Source organism: Rhinolophus sinicus, chromosome 1 (genome assembly GCF_057876585.1).
Source record: "Rhinolophus sinicus isolate RSI-liver-muscle chromosome 1, RSI-T2T, whole genome shotgun sequence".
NCBI lineage: Eukaryota > Metazoa > Chordata > Mammalia > Chiroptera > Rhinolophidae > Rhinolophus > Rhinolophus sinicus.
In genome coordinates, this window is record NC_142501.1 from 7,382,957 (window position 1) to 7,396,344 (window position 13,388).

The 13,388-nt window shown below is 50.3% G+C and overlaps 1 protein-coding gene across 1 annotated transcript in view; it reads left to right on the forward strand.

Moving 5' to 3' along the window:
- The window catches only part of ARFGAP3 (ARF GTPase activating protein 3), a 47,852-nt gene extending 42,633 nt beyond the window's left edge, over positions 1-5,219 (forward strand). The window contains exons 15-16 of the mRNA XM_074326489.2: positions 2,700-2,821; positions 4,156-5,219. Of these exons, the coding sequence (XP_074182590.2) occupies positions 2,700-2,821; positions 4,156-4,173 (140 nt within the window). The 3' untranslated portion in view covers positions 4,174-5,219. The remainder of the gene's footprint in view (positions 1-2,699; positions 2,822-4,155) is intronic.
- Positions 5,220-13,388: the final 8,169 nt, after the last annotated feature.

A 13,388-nucleotide genomic window follows, 5' to 3' on the forward strand; every position in this document is an offset into this window, starting at 1 on the left:
AATGGGGGAGTGGGAATGAATAAAAGACACTCTCACATATGATGATGGCGATCGCGGACTCCAGTGATGCTGAAGTCACTGAGTTTATTTTACTGCACCCATATATGCAGTTTGAGTACGTGCAACTTAGCAACGAAAGTATGCATTAACATAGCAAATGTAAATTCTTTAACTTTCACACAGAGGACACAAAACTCACTGAAACTCTCACATGTAATTATCTTATCAATTGCCCTGATAGGCATCAGCCTTCTGTGTCCGGGAACTGGCCGTTCCCACCACATTCCTCAGCAGCTTACAAGCTCAAGCTCCCCCCAGGTGCAGGCAGAGACAATTGCCTCAGGGGGAGGGAAACAGGTTAAGCATAAACGGAGCCATTCTGTAAAGCTTAGAGTCACCTGTAACCATGGCTCCCCACACAGAGAAACAAAGATCCATTCATTTTTGCCCATGTGTGAGTTCCAGACAAACTCTGGTCCGTGGAAACCTGTAGTCATGGTGAGGGAGCATCCTGGGGTGCTGGGTGCCCAGAGGCCCCTCATCCCCAGCTGGCCAGTTCGGGTTGGTGTCCTCAGCTCCAGGCCCACTGTGGGTGCTACGGGAACAGATAGTGAGCAAATGGGGACCCTCACCTAGTTCAGGGTCAAGGAGCCTCTTTCTGAGGAGGTGGCTTGCGCTGTCATTTCCCGGAGCACACTGTGTATAACCTGAGCCCACTTGGGCTGTCTTTGACCACGACCACCTTCCCTTGTAACCTGCTGCACTGGGCAGCCCTCAGGGGAGACTCAGTGCCTAGATATCAGAGGAGGAAGGAGACTTTGCCAGACTCCGGCCCCTTTCATCTTGTTGCTCATGATCTCCATTCTCTACTTCACTTCATGCCCAATATGGCTGCGCTGGCTCTAGCCATCACATCTGCATTCCAGCTAGCAGGAAGGAGGAAGAGGGACGGAAAAGGGCATGCCCGGCCCTGTGAGGCACGTTTGCCTACATCGTACTGGTAAACTATGTCACTTGGACACACTTTGCTGTAAGGGTTTGGTTTTGGGAGTTCTGAGCAGAGAAGGGGAGGCGAGGAATGACAGGGGCACTAGCAGCCTGTGGATTGAATGTAGTCAGGGAGGGGTCATTGTCCCAAAGCTGCTCCGCCCAGGCCCAGGCCCGGTCTAAGGAGCGGCCAGACATCAGAGGGGCCTGGTCCTGCCTCAGCTGTGCTGACTTCTTTAAACACTTCTCGAGTTGAAAACTCATAAGTGGAGGCACTCCTACTGAGGTCACCCCCGCTGGCTTCTGGTCCCCACCTGCACAGCCACTCTGGACCTCGCTGCATAATGGAGCAGCTGTGATTCTGGCCCTTCATGCTCAGGATCTCTAACTGGCTGCTTGTTTGCAGTAAAGACCTAGTTTACAGGCTGGCAGCACTGCTGGTAAGTGGCTGTGTTGGGATTTGAACCCAGATCCCGTCACAGGGCTGGGCTTCTGCTCTGTTGCTGGCAAAGGCCTACAAAATTTTAAAAGTCAGCTGGAGGCGGAGAGCGGAAGACCCCACATCCACAGCCCTGCCCACGTGGTGGGTCCTGGAAACAGTGCCATGGGGAAACACAGCGTCTCTTCTGGGTGCCATCTGTGTGGAAGGACAAACGTGTCGTCTGTTTTGTTCTTGGAAAGGGGCAGGAGGGTCTAGCTAGATCATGTGTGGAGCTGAGGGAATAGCTGGGCTGGGCTCCCCTGAGGACCTGCAGGGTTTGGGTTCACTCACAATCCCTGAGCCCCTCCAGCAGTTGTGTGACGGAAGTTCACCTTGAAACTCTGGTTGTCAGATTTATGTGTGATAACGTTGATGTACTTCACCTGCGTTGGTGGCAATATGCTAGTGTTTATGTTGGGGCAGCCACAACTTAAGCGACAGGACCCTGGCTGACACTGGCCTCGGCCTCTGTACCTGGGAGGACTGGCAGTAAGCTTGGCTCGGGCTGTGGCTCGGAAAGCAGCCAGACTCACCCGCTTGGCTCCCCTCCCTGGATGAACCTTTTTCTTGTACAGGCTTCCTCTGTACCCCCTTGAGCAGCAAGTAGGAGGGGGACAGCCGTAGTCAGAGCTGCAGTCACAGTGCCTTACCCACCAGTAACCCCAGAGTAAGTAAATGGCTCCTCTCACTTAAGTGCACGTGAATCCCAGGGAAGGCTCTGATTGGCCCAGCCCAGTCACATGCCCATCCCTCTGGATGGGGTCTACGAGAGGCCGCCCCAGCGGAAGGGAGGAGGGCTTTACCAAAAGATGGGGGAAGGGATGCTGAGCACACAAAACACAGATGTCTGCCGTTTATTGAGAACTTACCTGTCAAGTCTTGTGTTAAGCAACTGGAGGAAATAGGGGCCCAGAGAGGGTAAGGAACCTCTCCAGAGGCACTCAGCTTGGAAGGTGGCAGTGCCAGTATTGAACCCAGGATGGTCTTCAGACCCAGTACTACATGTTCTCTGATATGGGGTCTTGCAGCTGGTTGTAAATGCAGGACAGCGGGGCTGGTGCTGAACCCCAAGTCCTGCCCCCCACAGGGTCCTTTTCCCTTGACCACATCTGCTACTTGTGCAAAGCAGGAGGGTCCGGGATCCACGTTCCCTGAAGTCGTCGAGTGCCCTGAGCACTGGCTGTGCTGCTGCAGTGGCAGAGTGACAAGCCAGCCTCTGTTCTATTTGCAGGAAACTACAACCTCACGAACGTGCTGCCCACTGCCCCCGACATGGCCCAGTTTAAGCAGGGGGTGAGGTCCGTCGCTGGCAAGCTCTCTGTCTTTGCTAACGGAGTCATGTCTTCGATTCAGGTTAGTGAAGCTGGGACGACGTTATCTGAGTGTGATGGTGGGTTCATAGTTTTGAAAATGAGATTTGGACCACTCTTCAGTTGCTCGGAAATTAGATTTTATATTATTGATTTATATGTTTGCTACAGTGTAACCCAGGACATCATAAAAACCAGAAGTTATAGTTTTATATTTGTTTAAATTTTCTAATTTATGAGTCTAGGGGAATTTATGACGTTACAGGGATTATCATGATCGTTATCCACTTTTTTCCTATATCAGAACAGAGAAATATTAAGAAGAAAATAAAAATGACCCATAATCTCATCTCACAGGGGAAATACAATTTTGGTGTATTTTATTTTAGTTCTAGATTTGTATGTGTTCTTTTTATCTTTAAAAAGATGCTCTATGCATGTGAGATTATACTGTATATGTGGTTTTATATCCTGTTTTTTTCTCCATAATGTTTTGTTATGAGCATTTCTGTGTAATTAAAAATTCTCCAGAAACCACATCCTATTGAGTGAAAATACATGTAATTTATTTACTAATTCTCCAAGTTGGGCATTTAGATTGTATTCTAATCTTCTAAATAAGGCAAGGCCAGACCCTGGTGTGTAACAATTTAAGGTCGTCTCTGAGGATACGAAATGCTTCTCTCGTGAACCTTTGTGTTTATGTCAGGTCATGTTAGAAGGATGCTATTGGGATGTAAAATGTGGCCATAGGAACTCTGCTGCCTTTAGGGTTCCGGGGTCCCCAACTGGGGAGCGTCCCCTCAGCCCCGAGGCCCCTGCTGTGTCACCGCTGTTGATGACATGACAGCACGCCTTACTGTCCCTGAGGCCAGCTGAGCCCACATCAGCCCTTCCAAGTGGGTGACATCCCTAGTTTATAGCTGATCACCCCCATTTTCTAGTTTACCCCCTTTTCATATCCCCATTTTGTAGGTGAGGAAATAGAGGCACAGGGAGGTCAAGTTGCTTCTGCGAGCTCACTCAGCTGACGCAGGATTTCAGGGTTCAGACCCCACTGTGTCCTCCGTCCCCATCACATTCGCCTCCTGGAGGGCTGACCCCTTGGTGACCTTGCTGCTGGCCTCACAGCCCTCCCAAGCCTGGGCCGGCGGGCAGGACGTCAATCCTGTCAGCTTCCAGAGGCCGCGCAGCCCTTGGCCTGGGGAGGCCTCAGTCCCCCGTGTCCCCTGGGTACGGGGTGGTGGCAGATGCCAGACAGGTGGTGTTTTGGGTCAGCCGTGGTGTCATTCTGAGAAGTTCCACGCTGTGGGTCTGCATGCGAATGAGGAAGTGATACTGAGTGCTCGTAACTTTCACTGGGTTCTCTCTCTTTAGGATCGCTACGGTTCTTAATACTGACGTCAGGAGATGTGCTTCCTGGAGAAAGTCCTCTTTAATAAACCGGTGGCCACATGGCAGCCTGCAGTGAAGACCAGCCAGTCTTGCACATCGTTCTGCTACCTTTTCACGTGGCATATACACATTACTGACTTTTAACGTTTCTTTGATGTAGAAGCTTTACTGTCATTTCCGTTTTGTGTTCCTTCCTGCACATGTGCTCCCTACGGCATATCCATGCATTTCCTTGCTTTCTTTTCTTGGAATCTCTAGTTCTGACAGCTGGGGGCAGAGACATGGGCCCCTCCCACCTCTCCGAAGACCAAGGACCAAGAGCCTTTTTGTGGACAGGGTCTCAGCTCCTGTGACCCATGGGCCAAGGGTCACCAGAATCAGCTGATGCTTGCTGGGCCTGGAGAAACAAAATTCACTGCACACATTTCATTAAAAAGGGAGCAAAGAATAAAAACAAAAGACCAAAAATGGTGTCTAATTTGGCAGATTGCTTCATTTATATTTCCACATGTTTAGGTAGTTTCAAAATAATGTTTAAAGTCGCCTGTCCCCTTGTAAATTGTTTATTTTGTATGAACTATAAATTTAAAAATTATTTTCAGCGAGTGCTTTTAACAAACCTCAGCTTCTGCATTGTCAAGGGAATTAATCTTTTGACAAGGTGTTGCTCTTTGAATTTATGAGAAATGTAAAATGAGACTCCCTAAGTGCATTTATAAATCGATATAGTGTACAGAATTAAAAATGAATAAGGTAAGAAGATGCACCCACAGAAAATATTTCAGTATATGGGGAAATAGTAGTTGTAATTGGGTAGTTTTGTTAATATTTTTTATCTTAATCTTGGTTTTCAAAAAATTATAGAATGTGTATAAATGAATAAAGAAAAATAATTTGGCTGTGTTTTAGACAGCACTAGAATATATTGTTAGGACAGTAAAATATATTTGAAATTTAATGAATGAGAAAGATGGTTTCGACAGAATATTTTGTGAATCTTTCTTAAAAGCTCAAATTTATAGACTTCTAAATAAACAGTTGCAGTAGATAACGTTGTCGACTTTTTCTACCAAAGCTTATGAAGTGAATCACCAGGAGGGCTCATGGTGTAAGGCTGAAGTGCGTGTGAGTGATGGTGTAGTTACTGGTGGATGGGCCTTGTATGTATGTTTGGGGCCTGATGTGCCATTGCCATTAACTGAGATGTCGCGCACCCTGGCGGGGGTGGGGGGCAGGACCTGTCCTTGCTGTGAGTGAGGTGTGCAGAGTGCCGTGGTTCGAGCCCAGAGGGTTGCGTACAGCATAGTACAGGCTGGGGGTTAAACAACAGAATGTTGTTTCGTCACAGTTCTGGAGGCCGGAAGTCCAAGATCAAGGTCCCGTCAGGCTGCTTTCTGGACAGGCCTCTCGCCCGGCTGGTGGAAGGCCGCTTTCTCGTCTGTGTGTCATGTGATCTTTCTGAGGAGTGAGCCACAGACCACTGGTGTCTCTTCTCGTAAGGACACCAGTCCTATGGGACCTAGGCCCCACCCTCATGGCCTCATTTTCCTTTAATTACTTTCTAAAGGCCCCCTCTCCAAATACAGTCACATTGGGAGTCGGGGCTTCCACATAGGAATTTCAGGGGGACACAGTTCAGCCTGTCACAGTGTCCACAAGAAATTCCACGCTGGGTTAGCCCTGCTCAGGGCTGGGGCAGCCGGGGCACAGTCCCTCCCTGGGATTTTCCTCCACGAGGGTTCTGTCCCCCTTTTTCTGACGGGGCGAGTTAGACTCTGCAGACGGTCACCCCCTCTGCCTCTGAACATGCTCTGCTTTTCCCCATCAGTGAACTTCACAGCGAAGGGCCTCAGCGGCTCCCCAGCCCAGGCCTTGCCAGGACACCCTTTCCGAGTTTCCATACGTGTGCGTGTGTTCGTGTGTGACTTTCGTTTGTATTCCTGGCCCATTTATCCTTGGGCCTTGGTGTTTTGTTTTATAGTCAGTTGGTGCGAGTGTTTCATAGAGTAAAGATGTCAGTTAATAATTGTTCTAAGGAAACATGTCTGGAGTCTATTGATTAAAACAGAGAATGGTGATGTGACTGTCCAAGGGCCTCATGAAAACCCACCGAGACTTGGCTGAAGGGTTAATACCGTGTTTCCCCGAAAATAAGACCCAGCCAGCCAATCAGCTCCAATGCATCTTTTGGAGCAAAAATTAATATAAAACCCGGTCTTATTTTAAGACTGTATCTTATATAATAATATAATATATAATATAATATAATAAATATAATACTGGGTCTTATATTAATTTTTTCCAAAAGACCTGGTCTTACATTAATTTTTGCCAAAAGACACATTAGAGCTGATTGTCCGGCTAGGTCTTATTTTCGGGGAAACACGGTAGTAGAGCTTTGGAAAAGGTGTTCATTGTGCTTTTGTTCTTGAGAGAGAAGCCAGTAAGGGCCAGATGATATTTCTGGGACTTGGGGAAGCAAAGGAGGGGGAGAGGGGGAGGAAGGGGTTTGTTTTACCAGCCTTTACGAGAACAAATTGACCTTGAAAATGCAGCGATTTTTGATCACCTTGGAGAGCTGTTGGGAATGTAGGTAAATAGATGTAACTAGGTGCTGCCTCGGAGGGCATGGCAGGTGAGACTGACTCCAACAGAGACCAGGGCTCCCAGGAGGGGTGAGGTGCCGCCTGTGGGCCTGGGCGACGCCGGGGCGACACCCAGAGCTGGTCCAGCTCCCCCCCCTTTCTGAAGGGCCTCAGACACCAGGAGCTGGGCTGCTGCTGGACTCCCCACGCCCACTTCTCACGTGGGCCTCAAACTGGGCTGACCAACACCTGCTCTGCCCACCGCGTCCTCGCCCTTCTGGACGCTCTGCCTGAAAACCTGGCCGTCAAATGTGATAAAAGTCAACGGGCGTCTTAAGAAGATTAACCATAGAACTGGGAGGACTATGGGGTGGAGCTGGGCCCCTTGTTAACTCTCTAGCCCTGACTTCCTGTTAAACTTTGTGGTAACTGCTGGGGGAGGGATTCACATAAAATATAGAGGCCCTCTTAGGGCGTCACACTGTCTTATTCTTTTTGCACGTGGGTGGCTGGTTGGAACACCAGCCAGGAAGTGCGCGTTTACAGACTCCTTGGTGGCTTTGTTTCTTTTTCTTTTCCCAAATAAACCGCTCTTTTGGTGGACTACGTGGAGAATTATTTGTCCAGTCGACAAATGTGACCCTCCCACAATCCTGCGGCACCACCTTGGAGTGGCCCAGCGTCATGCTGGAGCCTGGGATCTGCTCACTGGCCCGTTCTTCTAGGTAAGAGCACGTTACTTCCCCCCGGAACCCCCAGGCCTCCATCGCAGAGCACTGTACCCCTCACTCCTGTAGTGGGCACGTTTTCCAGCCACCTCCTTCACCACCACTCATTTTATTTGTTCACACCCTGCTCCCAACATCCACGGAGAGCCCAATGGGCCCAGGGCCATAAAAAGCAGGTTGCTAAGGTGGGTGGACCAGTGGCAACCTCCCAGGATGCATTGTGTGTGGTGGCCGTGGGGCAAGATGAGGATTGGGGTCTGGGCCTGTGACGGACCGTGGCCTCCCAGAGTCAGACACTGAGGACCCAACCCTGCCCCCAGCGGTGCTCTCCTGTGCCAGGGATGTGGGGTCGCAGACCTTCCTCCCGGTCCCCCAAAACTGCTCGGCTCTCTTGGTCACACGACTCAGACACCATTGTTTGCACTGTGTCCTGTGATCGGTTTACAGAGGCCCACGTGCTTTCTTCCCTCCCCTTCCCGGTCTATTTTCCTCTATTTATAGTTCTTATCATTCTGCTTGCCCAGGCCATTTGTCTCACCTGAAACAAGAGCTCAGTGGCAGCAACACCAGCCATACACGGATGGACAGACAGGGAGACAGGGACAGCCAGCCAGCCAGACACCAGGGATCTCTGCGGCCCACAGACTTGCAAACAGGCTCCCTCTGTCTGATCTGCCTCGCTCTGTGCTGGTCCTTCTTTGGGGCTGACCATACCCCCTGAGGCTGTGGGGTTGTGGGGGGCTCTGCCAAGCCCCAGCTGGGTAGCCCAGCTATGCCCTGAGGGCCCTGCACCCAGGGATGGCCTTTTTCTTGACTCGGTCCCCACTGTGCTTCCTGCCCAGACCTGCCCTCTGCCTCCTGAGCCCCAGCCAGTTCGTCTCTCACCCTCTGCCCTTCCGGGTTAACTGCGCCCTCGTCCATAGGTGTGGGTGCCGGCCTCCCTCTGGGCTGTGCTTGGGGAAGGCCACGTGTTTGCTCAGGCGCCCAGGGCTTGACCTGAGGTTAGGCCCTCACTGCTGGCCACGCAAGTCCAGCTCTGGATGTCAAGTGGCCCCTGAACCCCACACATGCAGGCAGCTGCCTCCCTCACCTCCCACCTCACCCCCAGCTTGTCCTCCAGGGACCACCGTGGCCTTGGTGAGATGCAGCCCCACCATCCACGTGCAAATGACCAGTGGGTCTGTAGAGCTTATTTCCTGAATGTCCCCAGCTCCTGGCCTCCACCCGACCTGGGCCCCCGCTATCTGGCCAGGAGGACTCTGCAGCCCTGAAGGCCCCTCCAAGCTGGGCCCCCAGCCGCCCACTCACCAGCACAGGGCAGCCTTGTGACAACACACAGCTCCTGTCCCCCTGTCGAGGCCCCCCCACCGGCTCCTTTCTCCTCTTCAGAGTGCAGATCTCAGCGTGGCTCACAGACCCCGGGGGGCTCCACCCCGTCTGCCCCTTGCAGGCCCTGGGCAACCAAGCTCTGTCCCTCCCTGGCCGTTCGGCAGTGGTCACCTCTGCCAGGAAGGATCCCTCAGAGCAAGGAGATGAAGAGCTGGTTCTGGAGGTGAACAGGCTACGAGGGGCGACGGCAGCCTCATTGCTTCATCCTTCAAATGGACAGGAGAGCAGCGCCCACCTCCCTGTAGGTGTTGGGGGGAGCCTCAGGAAACACATCCGCTTGTCTAGTGGGGTCCCCCCCACGAAGGTCTGCGGCCTCGGGCCCTTCAGCGAGTTGGGGCCAGGCCCCTGCAGGCAGTTAAGGCTTCGCTGCGGCTTCCCAGAGAAAGCAGCTGAGGCAGAGTGGGCGCCCGCGATAAATAGTGGGGTGAAGGGTACAGCCTGGGCCTCCCAGCGCCACGCGGGCTCACTACAGCAGCCTCACGCATTCATTCAGACACCCCCTGTGCCCAGCAGCCCAGCAGGCTCCCTGTGCCCATCCTGTCCCCTCTGTCCTGCTCTGTCCATGTTCCTCAGGCTTCGGAGGGGAGGGCCTGGGAGGCCCACGTGTGGCCCCAACACCTCCTTTTTGGTTTCAATGTGGGAAGCGCAGGAAAGAGAAATTCATCTTCCTCCTACCCTTCTGGGCTCTCGGCCGAGGCCCTTTCGACTGACTAAAGGCACATTAATGAGAAAAACAAACAAGTGTGTTAACATGTGCATTGTGCAAACCCATGCGAGTACCTGGTGAGTAACTGCACGGACTCGTTAGGACTTGGGCTTCTAGAGCGTCTTAACAAAAGCATAATAAATCTTTAGAGAAGTGACAAGACAAAGGAAAGGGATTTAGACTTTTAAGGGCAGTAAACTGTGTGGGAAGGGACTATATGGGCGACACGAATGAAGTACGGCTGCTTTGTGCAGGTCCATCTTGGCCTGACTTTCCATCTTCTTAAGGCCCCAATTTTCAGATTTCTGCTTTTAGTCAGATAAGGAAACCTCCAGGAAGGCATCTTTCTGCAGCTGTTGATTCTTATTTGCCCCCAGCTCAAGATAATCCTTATACCAAAGTAGCACTTTCAGGTCCCCTGTGTAAGTCAGAGGGAAGCTGGAGCTGGCCCGACCCCTGCTGACTGGGCAGCACTCCTTTCTGCAAAAAGAGGGCCACACCCCAATCCCTGGGATTTGTGAGTATGTTATGATACATGACAAAGGAACTTTGGGGACCGTTTTGCTTTCCATAAAACCCTGATCTTCCCCTTAGCTTCTAGATTGCTGCCCTCTGTACAGGGCATTATAACATCCTTCTCTGGCCATCTGAGCAACCCAAGAGAGAAAAACCCAACAGGACTGATATCAGCAGGTCTCCCAGTGAAACAGGTCAACGGATCCACCCTACAGTGACTCCCACAACTGATGAGCCCCACGCAAAGTGAGACAGTGTCTACTTTTTGGTGCCTCTCTTTTAAATATGAGCACATAGCTAAGGATCACCAGACATTTGAGGAAAGTATAAAGCATGAAACATGAACACCAAGGAAACAATCATTAACAGGGCAATTTGGAGGGAAGAGATTATGCCAGAGATGAAAAAAATTGTTTATCATCCAAATCCTTAGTGAAACAGGAAAAGATACTGCATCTGTTAAACAAGGACTGGATTCCATAAAATGAAAAAAGTGGAGAACAAAAACCAGCTCTTGGAAATTGAAAATAACAGCAGCACAAAATAAAGTCCTGCTGAAGAAATGAATAGAAAAAGATGACCAAATCTCCCAGAAAGTAAAGAGTCAGAGATAAAAAGGTGAAGGGCTTTCGAGAACAAATCCAGAGGCTCTAACCTCTGAATAGGTGGGGTTTCAGGCAGGGAGAAGAGGAAAAACAGAGGGAAGGCAATCATCAAAGAAATAATTCAAGAAAATTTCTGAGAAATGAAAGACAAGTGTTGGGAATGTGACGTACAACCGCTGCCCAGGTGTAAAGCGGTTACACAGAATCTTACTTGACCTTCGCAATCATTCTGAAGAGGCAATGTCAATACTTCCACCTAATCGGTGAGGAAACTGGGGTTCAGAGATATTAAGGGGCTTGCTCACAGTCACCCCAATGATGCTGGGACGTGCCAGCTCCCTCTTTGACCTGCCTCGAGGCCTCCCTGCCCCTCCCTGAGCAGTGTGTCTGGAGCTGGAACTCCACTCACAAACCCAAACAAACCCACATTTTGGGTGATAGTGTTTGGGGTGGGACACAGCCAAGCCTGAAACAAGATAGTGACGCTTCCAAGGCTCCCGCCGTGTCCAATTTCTCCCTCCCACCTCCCCTCAGGACCCAGGAGGAATCTGAATATCCTCCCCAACTTGTTTCACAAACTGAAACTGAAGCCTAGAGAGGAAAGGGCTTATCCAGAGTCAAGACTCGAACCCAGGTCTCCTGGCTCTTCTGGGTAAGCTTCTGTTTTCCGCGGCCTCTCCTAGACGAGCAGCTAAGATTATGGCGGCGGGGGCATGTGATTTGGGAGAGGAACTTGTGTTCATGTCATAAGTGACCATCAGAGGCCCCCGGGGGGGCTTGAGCTGAGGGACCAGAGAGTGTGGGAGTGTGAGTAGCCTTGGGAGGGAAGGTGAGTGAGGAGGTGAGCGAGGGCGGAGCAGAAAGTAAGATGAAGTTAGAGACCAACATGGGAGGAGAGACATGCTAGGGACACCGATGCCAAAGGTGGAAACTGACGGGAATTGCTGGGTGGGGTGTGACATGTTCCTCACCCCCACCTTCTCACAGAAAGCCCCCGTGTGACTCACACAGGCTCTCAGAGTCGATCTCTTTGGAGGGCAGATGACAAAATGTCCATGTTATTCAGCAATCTCACAGAGCTGGCTGGGCACTAGGAGCTGTGTCGTTTCATCTTCACAGCGGTTCTGCGTGGTAAGCACGTTACCTGTTTCCATAAATAGGGGAAACTGGGCATGCGGTGGGGTGGGGTGTGCAAGGACAGGCCCCTGGAAAATGGTGGAGCAGGGACCAGCAGTGTGATTCTGGGCCTCAGCCCACCTCCCCGCCCTGTGTCTCTTGTAGGAAGTGAGTCATGCAGCCGGGCAGCCAGGGGAGGCCCAGGCTGTACACGCAGGCCCTGCAAAGGCTGGGTCCGTCCAGCGGCTCCTCGGGATTTCCTAACTCCTGGGCAGTGCCCAATTGGACCTTGGATTAAATCAAGCCTCTTGACACTGAGCCAAAAGCACACCCTCCCTGTGACTGTCAGCCAGATGGATAGAGACCCCACATGACCCTCCATCCCCAGGAAAATGGGGGGAACTACCCCCAGACTGGCAGTACCCTCTCAAGAAGGGGGACAGATGGACTGTAAGTGGACTATTTGGATACCTTTTTATGAGGAAAAAAATACAAAACTGTTAATATAAAATTAGGTATGAAAGAGAATACTAAGAGTAAAGAAGTCACAGGGCGGCTGGATGGCTCAGTTGGTTAGAGCGTGAGCTCTCAACAACAAGGTTGCCGGTTCAATCCCCGCATGGGATGGTGGGCTGTGCCCCCTGCAACTAAAGACTGAAAACGGCGACTGGACTTGGAGCTGAGCTGCACCCTCCACAACTCGATTGAAGAACAATGACTTGGAGCTGATGGGCCCTGGAGAAACACACTATTCCCCAGTATTCCCCAATAAAAATTTTAAAAAATATATAAAAAAGTACAGAAGTCACAATAAATTGCACAACTTAAAAAATCTAGTAAACAGCATAAGCATAATAACATAATATTTTTATCAGAGGTGCCTGACGCACCTCTGTTGTACCTTTTTCCTTGTTTTTTTGATCACCTCTTTGTAAAATGACAATTTTGTAATATCATTTTTCATTGAGAGATTAGAATGCTAATTCCACCTTTCCTCCAGCATGATTGACTGATATTATTTTTTTATTATAGATAGTTTTGACCAGGCAGTGGTGAGAATCAAATTCTCTGCGAACACTTTTACCTGCCTCTGTTTGGAAGAGTACCAACATGGGGAAGAAGGTTCCACCAGCTAATTCTGGCTCTGTACATTTCAACCTTTGTTGAACATTGCACGACGGTGTGACCAAAAAATATGGTGAATGTTTAAATTTTTAAAAATGTGTTACAATAAAAGACAGATTGCCATTAATCCCCCTCAAAATACTCCCCCTCGCTTCGAACACACTTATCCCATGGTTCTTGCCACTTTCTGAAGCAGGTCTGGAAGTCCTCTTTTGTGAGTATCTGTAGTTGTGCTGTCATGGCTGCCTCGATATCCTGAATCATTTTGACTTTGGGGAAGAGCCAGAAGTCACATGGGGACAGATCCTGTGAATAAGGTGGCTGAGGACACACTGTAATGTTTTTATTTGACAGAAATTGCTGTACCAGAAGTGATATGTGACATGGAGCATTGTCATGATGGAGGATGATTTACACTTTAAAACACACCTTCTCTCAACCGTAA